Here is an 11,500-nt window from a genome sequence, read left to right as displayed (position 1 = left end):
AAACGTGATTTAGCATTATACTGATTTATAAGAATAGTTGACTTATTTTCCATTACCAAAAATTTGTTTTGCGACTGTGATATAATAAACTGAAAGTTGGATCATCATCCATCAGGCTACCCCAAAGATGTCGTAGCTTTTTGTGTATGTTACCCTTTTCAATTATGTTTATGCCCAAATTACTTCAAGTGCTTCAATCTGTGTTGTGATTAAATGTATTAACTATTAAAAAGGAATGAAATAAATCAAAAATCATATGAAAAAAACTGATCTCAAAGTACCTATAATCTCTTGGGATCCCTATAGACTTTAATAAGAAAAGAACAAATAGAAGTCAACGTCCATATAGATCATATAGTTATTTAAGATTAAGGTTTAGTTATATTAGCTCTCGTATTTAATGGAGATTCGGTTGGGAGACTTGTTAGTCTTCACCTCAAGTTTTAGAGATCCATAATTTGAACTGTTCGTATGAAATGAACCGCAATAAAAACAGCTCTGAAATAGTTGACTGACTGATCAAATATATATTTATGTAAAGTTTTAGGATCGTATAGAAGATTGATAAACAATTTTTCAAAGACCATACAATTTGCCAGAACTCAGAAACCTACATTTTATTTCTTGGAGAAAAGTATTCTCCCTAATTCTTGCATATAAGAGTAAAAAGCCAGGGTATTTTCACATTGGATCGATTATGGTAACTCAAGCTCACTTGGTGCTGGCCAATTGTGCGCGGAGGAGCTTAGCAGCTGCCACCATGTTGCTTAGTGCAGGCTTAACTTCAGGATACTTGCGCGTCTTGAGGCCACAGTCGGGGTTGACCCAGAGGATGTTGGTGTCAAGGACCGCAAGCATCTTGCTGATTCTGTCGGCGATTTCCTCAGTTGACGGAATCCTCGGCGAATGGATGTCGTATACACCAGGGCCAATACCAGCACCATACTTCACTCCCTCACGGAACACAGAAAGAAGCTTCTCATCGGACCTGGAGTTCTCGATGGTGATGACGTCAGCATCCATGTCGATGATTGAATGGATGATGTCGTTGAAGTTTGAATAACACATGTGGGTGTGAATCTGTCACAACAAATGGAAAAGATGATTAGAATTATGTAAAAGAAGAAAAAAAAAAAACTACTGTAGTACTTTTTTAGAACCAAGAAATCCTTGAGAGCCAGGTGGCACGCGATGATTTGGAACTCGACGGATAATCCTCTACTCTTCTCCGCTTAAATCCAGACTGAACTAGTGAAGTGTGCCTAACCCATACCTCATGTTTTATACTCTTACCACTGAACCAAAGCCCCAGGGCAAAGAAGAAGAAAAACTTCCCCAATAACACAAAATGCCTCCCAATTCTACCCAGCCCTTAGATTTACCGGACAATTACTAGAAAGAAAGCACCAATTTCACACATGAAGTTATTACCAAAAGAATTTCACACCTATGGAGTTGCTTCTGAATCCTTTAATTCCCTTCAGATATGTGGGGAGACTTTTATAATTTTTTTAAGAACCGTCGTGCCTGAATCAACTTGCACCGACTTCGACTAATTCCACGGATACCTGCAACCTCCCACCAACACAAGTAGAGGGTGCATCTATCCACCAAAACTTGGACAGATGAAAAGAAATCACCTAATGTTTTTGGCCTCCGGGGGAATTTGAACCTGAGACCTCATGATTCTCAATCCATTTCATTGACTACTAGACCACACCCTTAGGTGTTGGAGATACATTATGTTCCTTAACCTTTTCTAATTTATATTCTTATCCATTTCCTCCCTCTTCTGTAAGCGTTTCGGTGCATGAATTTCAAAAGCTAGTTCATTAGAAAAACACATAGACCATCCAAGATAGAATTGATGTAGGAAGAGAAACTTTTGAAGAAGTAGATAAGCCACATGATTATAGTCAGTTGATATAGAGAAGAAAAACTAGACAAATACAGACCTGGGTAGTGTCTTGAACACCACAGCTGGTTATCCTGAATGAATGTACAGACCAGTTCAAGTAGAACGCTTCCTCGGACTTTCTAAGAGGCAAACCCTCTCTTAAAGCAGCTTCATCAATCTGAATGACATTAATGCCAGCCTTCTCGAGATCTTCTACCTCATCCTTAATAGCCAAAGCAATTTGGTAGCAAGTCTCAAATCTAAAAGCAACAATAAATCAGTTAAATCAGATGTGTGTGGAGAAAGAAAAAGGCATAATTACATTTTTGGACCGCTCAAGAGAATAGCCAGCAAATGTGTAGGTTTATATTAAGTATTAAATATACATACAATATACATATTGTGTACATATAATATACATAATCAGTGTATAGGTTTTGTATATCTTGGCTAGAGCCGGTAATTAATTTGGGCAGACGGGCCAAAAAATGCCCAAAGAAAAATATGCTACTGTGTTCAAGCTTAAGAGTTCTAACCTCGGTTGGTCATCTCTAACAAAAGACCAGTTTAAAATGGTAACAGGGCCGGTAAGCATTCCCTTCATTGGGCGCTTGCTCATGCTCTGTGCCAGTGAAGACCAGAAGACAGTCATTGGTTTTGGGCGACTGACATCACCATAGATTATTGGTGGCTTAACACAGCGAGATCCATAAGATTGAACCCATCCATTGGCTGTAAAAGCAAAACCAGATAATTGCTCCCCAAAATATTCAACCATATCGTTTCTCTGCATTTTGATGATGAAACGTTAGGGTTCTCGGTTTCTTCGGCATAACCATACAGACAATTAAACTTGACTTATAGATCTCACCTCTGGCTCTCCATGCACAAGAACATCAATGTCTAGCTCTTCCTGGAGTTTGACTACTTTGCTGATTTCTTCCGTAATATACTTGACATATCCTTCCTCCGAGATCCTTCAATAGTCAAGAGGAAAAAAATTAATATGTAGACATAAACCAAAACAACACTAATAACCTTTGGCGCCAAGCTTTTGGGAAGCCAAAAGTGCTTATTTTAGAAAATTGAGGTGTTCGGCTTTTAGAGAAAAAATAAGTGCTTTTGAGTAGTAGCAGAAGTTGTTTTTTAGAAAGTAACTTCTCCCTAGAAGCACTTTTGAAACCTTGGTCAAACAAAAATTACTGCTATAATATTGGTAAAAGTGATTTTCAAATTGACTAGCCAAACAGGAAGCACTACTCTCCAAAAGCACTTTTCCAAAAGGCACTTCTGACAAAAAACAATTTTCAAAATAAGCAGATTTTGGAAGCTTGACCAAACAGACTATAAAAAGAATAACTAGAACAACTGCAGAAGTTGTTAGTTCACTTTTTAGCCTTGAATTCTCGGCGCACTTTTCTTAGCTCCAATGTCTGAGGGAAAGAACCAATTGTTGTGGTTGGAAGAGAAGGAAGATTCAGCTTCTTCTGTTGAGCTTCCAACCTTGCGCTGACAGTTGTAGCTCTGCGATGGTCAGAGTCCTTCAAAGCAGCAGCCTGAACACGAACGGTGAAGTATGAGTTGATAATTCCAAACAGCTAAAACTATAATAAGATGGTTATAAAACACTTTGATATACTTACAGCCTTCTGCACACCCTCGTTAGTCACTCTAGGAGAGGATTTTCTGGAAGTGCGAGCTGCAGCATTAGCAGAAAAGAATGCCTACAGACAGAAAAAGCAGCAGCAGAAGCGAAATTAACCAAGCTTTGACAATAGAGATATGAAGCTTAATTGCTGGTAAAGACATTTATTGGGGTCCACACCGTTATAATGTTCAATAGATCCATTAGAAGCAATAAGATTGTTAGTAATCCAATACGAATCCATTTATTATGTGGCCAAAAACAGCCTGGGAAGGTAAACTTCATCAAATATGAGCAGTATTACAATTTAAAGATCCAGAATGATGATTCATCTTCCATGTATATTAATAAATTATGTCAAGATACCTCGTCTTTTTGTCCAGCCAATGCCTTTGCCAACGCATTGACTTCAACCAATTTTTGTGCAGCAAATGCAAGCCATGACTTAATTTCTTCATCCAACTTAGTTTCATTCACTAAATCAACTGCAGTGTGGAGAAGCGAGCAGGAGGTGGAGACCACAAGCTTGTCTGAAGAAAAGAAATGCCCAATAGTGTCACTCATATGGTTCTAATAATGCACAGCCCTGTGTTATTTTCAGTTTTTTTTTTTTTTTTTTTTTTTTTTTTGGGTTTCCCACCCGGTGTCCGGTACTATATCTGGATTCGCACCGCGTAGGGCCCCATTCGGGGGAAGCGCTCCCTACCAAGGATTTTTTCATACCCAGGGCTCGAACCCGAGACCTCTGGTTAAGGGAGGAGCAGCCCCATCCGCTGCACCACATCCTTTAGTGGTTATTTTTAACAACTATATAGCTGCAAAAATTTCACTAATTTTATTATATTCCTTAAGAGCAAACTTTACGCGTACATGTCCAAAAACCACATGTAGACTAAAATTTAGGAAGATTTAACGCTGTGTTTAAAGTAATATGCTGATAACAGGGAGTTAAGAGTTTTCCGGGGGACCTAACAAGGGATAATGGAATAAACAAATAGCCAAAATTCCTAAACTGCAATACTTCAAATTTTAAACAAACCTAATGGTGCCTACTCATCACAGGGTAAGGAAAGCAGCAGATTTTTCTATGCCGTTAAATTCCCTGATGAAAAGCTAGAGAATAGAAAGAAAATTACAACTGTTTTTATAAGTAGAAAGAAAATTATACTTAAATAAATTTCTAGGCTTCATGAGAACATATGCAGACTCAGATTTTGCTATTCAGTGTAATAAAGTGCAGTTACAACCAAATACCTTTTCCGACTAGGTTCTCAAGAGCTTGCAAGGTACTGAGAGAAGAAGCAAGATCATTAGCCCAAATATTCCTCCCATCAACTACTCCGGCAAAGAGATACTTTTCTGAAGGAAACCCACTCTTGATCAAATCAAGACTCTTAGATCCACGAACTAAATCGAACCCAAGTGCAGTAACACCTTTCAAAGCGGTCACTGTTTTGAAAGCTTCAGCAGGAACATCAGCAAAATATGTCTCAATGAGGACGTTTAAACCAGAAAGTGATGACTCTAATTCTGAGTAGGCATGAGAAAATGCTTGCAATTGATGAGAATCAAGATCCTTAACAAGAGTAGGCTCATCAAACTGAATCCAACTAGCACCAGCTGCCTTCAGTTCAGCAATGACTTCCCTGAATGAGCAGAAAGATACAGGGTTAATTACATTTGTTGGACAGCTCAAAGAATAATAGTCAGCAAGTTTATAGGTTTTGTATATTAAGTATAAATTTACAAATAATATACATGTATGCACAAAATATACATATAATATACATATGATATACATAATCAGTGTATAGGTTTAATATATTCCGGCTAGCACCCCTACTTAAGTTTGACCAACGCACCAAAAATGAAAAAACCCCAAAGATATAATGCAATTCTAGTGAACATTTTAGATAGAAATATAGGACTGAACTACAGAAATTGGTCTGCTCTTACTTGTAAACCGGAAGAATCTTGTCAATCAATGAGAGGAGAGGAAACGACTTTTCAACACCTTTTGCTGCTTTTGATAACAAGAGGAAAGAAACTGGGCCTACAAGGACTGGGACTGTGTCAATGCCTAGCTGCAAAAACAAAGGTTGAACAATATCAGTACACCAAACAATTCCAAAAGATTCGGTTAAACAGCCGACATGCCGTTACCAGTTATGCTCGCAATACATGTCATGCATGTCAGTCCAGCTTCATACCAAACTCCAGTAGGAGAGACACACAGAACATAAGCTCACAAGTAAAAACAGGTTCAACTAAATCAACCTTTAAATCTAATTGAAACAAAATTCCACACATATTTCATGTGATATTGAGAGTTACAACCTGAAATCAAGCCCTATCATGGAGATTAAATAGGCACTTGGCCAAAGATTCCGAATAATTTTCACTTTATTTGGAATTTACGAAATTGGAGTTGAAGATGGAGTTGTGTTTGGTTATACTTTTTGCAAAGGAGAGAAGAGAGCACTTTATTTAAAATTTATGAAGATGGAGTTGGAAAACAAGTTTTTGAGATGGTAACAATGGAGTTGGAAAACACGTTTGAAGCACTTTTTCAAATTTGGAATCCATCTCCAAGTTGGATTTGGTAATTTTATAACCAAACAATGATTTTGAAATACAACAACAACAACATGCCCAGTAGAATCCCACAATGTGGGGTCTGGGGAGGGTAGAGTGTACGCAGACCTTACCCCCACCTTGAAAGGTAGGGAGGCAATGATTTTGAAATAAAATGAAAAATTATTCCGGAAAAAGGTGAATAATTCTCATGGCCAAACGGCTCCTTAAATCTCTGAAGAAGATATCATATTGACAATAGGGTTGACCACTAAAGGTCTTGATACTCGGAAAATCAGAAAATGAGAGTCAATACCACATCAGGATGGCTCAATCAAGACAATAAAATAGGAATTACAGATGGCCATAAATTCATGCAATTCTACTATGATACCAATGATACAAAGTGCTCATTAAACCTCTAAGCAGAGTTATCCTTTTCCAATATATCACAATCTTTTTTATTTTCCTCACAATCTTTTTTATTTTCCTATCTTAATATGTAAATAATCATGAAACTTGGAAATGTCACAACTCGCAACACCCATAAAGTGACTTCAATCGAATGACATACTTGATGCATGTAAGACTAAGAGCCCCTTATACAACGTCTTGTACCATTTAAATTGATGAACTTTTAGTATGAGTCATAAACTTACAGATTTAGCCTCCTTGTATTCATTAACTGCCTTTCGTGATGCATAGGAGAACTTAACATCTGGGCCTAATTCAGGAACAATGTAGTGGCTGCATCCAAGAACAAGAATCTCATATAAACAGCCCATCACAAAGTAAGTTGTTAAAACATTTGAATGAAATGTCGTGACTTACTAGTTGGTGTCAAACCATTTTGTCATTTCCATGGCAGGTACGGAGGCATTTCCCCTAGCCATCGGGAAGTAGACATCAAAACCAATCTCACCACCACTCCAACCGTATCTTGGTGGGACCGCACCTAGCATAGCAGTTGTATCCAAGACTTGGTCATAATATGAGAAGGTGTTGCTCGGAATATATTTAATGCCAGCATCAGCCATCTGTTTCCAAATGGAAGACCTAAGATCAGCTGCCACTTTCTCCAAATCCTCAGAACTGCACTTCCCATCCCAAAAAGATTCCAACGCAAACTTAAGCTCTCTCTTGGGCCCCATACGAGGATATCCAACAACGTGAGATGCCATTGTTCTGTTTTATTCATTACAAAAAAATGTACCACAAATTAAATTAGAAATTTTAACAGCCTCTAAAGTTTATACTTCCATCTGTATTTTCATGCAAAGGATCGCATAACAATCATTGCATGAACAAGAGTTCCGAAAAAAAAATGACCGAGAACTGCTACACCAACTACAATTAGGAGTTAAGCATGCCCCTATGATCAATCTTTTCCTTCATAAAATTGAAAGAAATTGAGATGTAATGCAGAATTGGCACACTGATCTGATTAACACGATAATAAAATATGAACTCCAATTCAAAAAATCAGAAAACAGAACCTTCAAAGACATTAGACATTATCCCAACACAACCATACACCTCAAGCAACAACCATTCAACTAAATTGTTCTGTTTTATTCATTACAAAAAAATGTACCACAAATTAAATTAGAAATTTTAACAGCCTCTAAAGTTTATACTTCCATCTGTATTTTCATGCAAAGGATCGCATAACAATCATTGCATGAACAAGAGTTCCGAAAAAGAAATGACCGAGAACTGCTACACCAACGACAATTAGGAGTTAAGCATGCCCCTATGATCAATCTTTTCCTTCATAAATTTGCAAGAAATTGAGATGTAATGCAGAATTGGCACACTGATCTGATTAACACGATAATAAAATATGAACTCCAATTCAAAAAATCAGAAAACAGAACCTTCAAATACCCACAATCCAAAATGCAAACTTTGAAATATTGAAACACAACATACTTCAAATAAATTATACTAGTAAATTCAGGGTGCTAACTGATATAGCAAAAAAAAAAAGAAATGGGCAGAAACAAACACATGACAAACTGATACTAACAAGCCAAAAACTTAAATACCCACAATCCAAAATGCAAACTTTGAAATATTGAAACACAACATACTTCAAATAAATTATACTAGTAAATTCAGGGTGCTAACTGATATAGCAAAAAAAAAAAAGAAATGGGCAGAAACAAACACATGACAAACTGATACTAACAAGCCAAAAACTTAAATACCCACAATCCAAAATGCAAACTTTGAAATATTGACACACAACATACTTCAAATAAATTATACTAGTAAATTCAGGGTATTAACTGATATAGCAAAAAAAAACAAGAAATGGGCAGAAACAAACACATGACAAACTGATACTAACAAGCCAAAAACTTAAATACCCACAATCCAAAATGCAAACTTTGAAATATTGAAACACAACATACTTCAAATAAATTATAGTAACACTGATTATTATGAGTATTAACTGATATAACAAAAAAAGGGGCAGATAAACACAATGATAAACTGATAGTAATTAGCAAAAAACATAAAGACCAACATTCCAAAATGCAAATTTTAAAATACCGAAACACCACATTCTTCAAATAAATTTTAGTAACACAGCACTGATTATAATGGACACTAACTAATATAACCAAAAAAAAAAAAAAAAGGAAATGAGCAGAAACAAACACAATGGGCTTTATGACTATTTTTGAAAATATTTACATTTTTTTGTGCGGATTGCCCTTCAAAAGCACTGGTCTTTAATTTTTGCCCCTCAAATTGGCAGTCTTTAATCTTTGCCCTTCGCCTAATACCCCAAGGTTCTGGGTTCAAACCCCAGCTCAGTAAAAAAAAAAAAAAAAAAAAAAAAAAAAGGAATCCGCACAAAACCCCAGCTACAAAACTCTACCTTGCGAATTTTTTTTATTTTTTTGGCTGAGCCAGGTTCGAACCCCAAACCTCATGGTATTAGACGAAGGGCAAAAATTAAAGACCAGTGCCTTTGAAGGGTAATCGTGCAAATATATTTATGCCACGTAGCCCATATTTTGTGTATAAACACCCAATTTTCAACATTTTTGTGTATACACACCTTTTATACACTATTATACACTTTATACAAGGCTGATACATTATGTATACTGCTTTTCCCCAGGTATAATATTGTATATTGGGCTACACGGCGTAAATAATTTCAAAAAATTGTATATTTTCTAAATTACCCTGTAAATGGGAAATTGATACTAATAAGTAAAAAACTCAAAGACTCACAATCCAAAATGCAAACTTTGAAATACTGAAACACGACATTCTGCAAATAAATTATAGCAACACTGATTATTATGAGTATTAACTGGTACAACAAAAAAAACCAAGAAATACTTCAAATAAATTAGAGTAACACCGATTATTATGAGTATTATTAACTAATATAACCAAGAAATACTTCAAATAAATTACAGTAATACTGATTATTATGAGTATTGACCGCTGCAAACCTTTCTTTTTAGTCTGTTCCAAAAAAAAAATCAAATTTTTATATTTAGAAACTATTTAACTTTATGAGATTTTAAGACCACTTAAATATCTAAACTTATTTTGGACTATAATTTTTTCTTAAATTTAGTGTCTGGTCAAATGGTGTCACATAAATTGAGACTAATGGAGTAAAATAAAAGAAATAAGAATGCTTCAAATAAATTATAGTAACACTGATTATTAAGCGTATTAACTGATATAACAAAAAAAATCAAGAAATGTGCAGAAACAAACCTGAAACGAAAGTTGAAACGCAAGAATTGAGTGCCACGTGTGTTGGTAGAGGGGTTAGTGAAAATAGAAATAGAAGAAACAAATGATAATATAGTTGATGAAGAAATAATAAAGGGAGAAGAATAAGAAGAAGAAGAAGAAGAAGGTGTGGGGAATAGAGGTGAAATTTGTTTCATATATAATGAACTTAATTTCTTAGCAGTAGTTAACATGTCCACTTTCATATATCTATATTTGTTAGACCTACTACGGCTGTGCTACTGTTTCTTGTTTTCTCCTTTTTTTGCTTTTTGGCCCCCTCTTGTTTTCTGTTTTCATCATTTAGCACCATAATATTTTCCATAACACTCCCTCCAGTTCAAAATAAGTGTCTACTTAACCGTTTTCACATTCCGTAAGAAAATAATAACTCCTAGGAAAAAAATAGATATTTTGACTAGACTACCTTTAATAGGAATTAGGAGAGGTAGAGGTAGATCGAAGAAGAACGGGGAGGTGATTAGACAAGATATGACACAATTACAGCTTACTGAGAACATGGCCCTAGATAGGAAAGGTTGGAGGTCAAGAATTAGTGATAGTCGAGTATTCTCCTTATTAGTAGTATTAGTTAGTAATCACATAGTTTCTTTTCTTCGAGATGTGCTACTATATGTTTCTTCCTTTGCTTTGTACCTTGCTGCTTTGTTGTCATATTTTTCTTGATATCATGCCTCAAATCATTTTTTTCTCTCGAGCCGAGCATCGAGGGTCTATTGGAAACAACCTCCCACTCCACAAAAATAGGTGTAACGTCTGCGTATATTCTACCCTCTCCAGACCCCACTTATGGGAATACACTGGCTATGTGGTCGTTGTTGTTATAGTAAATAGGGAAAAATCTGAAAAAATAAAGTAATTTCTTCTTGATTATGTAAGTAAACACTTATTTTGAACAGACAAGGATGGGGTAGTTTTTTTGGACCAAGCTTTCAAAGAGATGGAAAATGATATTTATACTATATATATATAAACGAGAACCCCCAAGTTTAGTAGTCGTCCTCACAGCCTTATAGGGGTCCTTAAAAGTGGGCACGTGTCTGCTGCAATTGGGTTGTTCCTATGCCATTTTTTTGTCCTTATTCATTTTCTTGAATCACTACGCCTGGGCCTTTATAATTGAAATATAATAGTAATTTTTAATGACCCTTTTTAAACCTTCATTCCAGTTCATATTACATGATACTATTTTTATACTTAAGACACAATCCCTAAAAAATCACTCACCTTTCAAAAATAAGTAGTATTTTTACAAAATTATCCTTAATCAAATAGTATCAATTTACTATGATTTCTTATATAAAAATTCATTAATTTAAATAAAATACATTATTAAAATTTTATATGAGTTCAAGATAAGCATAAGTGAGTTTAAACAGAAACATTCCATTGACGGTAAAGTTTTTGGAAACATGTTTATTTGAAATTGCGTTTAACACTTTTTTTCTCATCCACGACTAATTTCTCGATACACCTTACTTTATGTTTTTCTTTAATAAAAATCAAAATTTACTCTTTTATTGGTTTAGTAAAAAAAATAGTTGGTACAAAAAAGTTGAAATTACTTAATAAGAAATTTTCATAAATAAGTT

The 11,500-nt window shown here is 35.3% G+C and overlaps 1 protein-coding gene across 1 annotated transcript; it reads right to left on the bottom strand.

Moving 5' to 3' along the window:
• Nucleotides 1-504: 504 nt before the first annotated feature.
• On the bottom strand, nt 505-10,108 carry LOC132626306 (5-methyltetrahydropteroyltriglutamate--homocysteine methyltransferase-like). The gene is made up of 12 exons (XM_060341128.1): nt 9,870-10,108; nt 6,948-7,301; nt 6,776-6,863; nt 5,499-5,626; nt 4,797-5,188; nt 3,909-4,072; nt 3,541-3,621; nt 3,287-3,453; nt 2,769-2,874; nt 2,434-2,684; nt 1,956-2,157; nt 505-1,080 (listed from the first exon to the last, which is right to left on the bottom strand). The coding sequence occupies exons 1-12, from the start codon at nt 10,091-10,093 to the stop codon at nt 712-714; spliced, it is 2,526 nt and encodes an 841-aa protein (XP_060197111.1). The 5' UTR covers nt 10,094-10,108; the 3' UTR covers nt 505-711.
• Nucleotides 10,109-11,500: the final 1,392 nt, after the last annotated feature.

This window comes from Lycium barbarum, chromosome 2 (genome assembly GCF_019175385.1).
Source record: "Lycium barbarum isolate Lr01 chromosome 2, ASM1917538v2, whole genome shotgun sequence".
Taxonomy (NCBI): Eukaryota; Viridiplantae; Streptophyta; class Magnoliopsida; order Solanales; family Solanaceae; genus Lycium; species Lycium barbarum.
The sequence above is the reverse complement of the archived record's forward strand: the minus strand, read 5'-3'. Positions and strand labels throughout refer to the sequence as shown.

What these genes read in the sequence shown, in the direction of transcription:
- LOC132626306 (XM_060341128.1), bottom strand. Translation starts at nt 10,093, where the DNA reads ATGAAAGTGGACATGTTAACTACTGCTAAGAAATTAAGTTCATTATAT. An exon ending in AAATGGTTTGACACCAACTA is followed by an intron (nt 6,864 to 6,947) that starts GTAAGTCACGAC and finishes TCTTGGATGCAG; the next exon opens with CCACTACATTGTTCCTGAAT. An exon ending in AAGATTCTTCCGGTTTACAA is followed by an intron (nt 5,189 to 5,498) that starts GTAAGAGCAGAC and finishes CTGCTCATTCAG; the next exon opens with GGAAGTCATTGCTGAACTGA.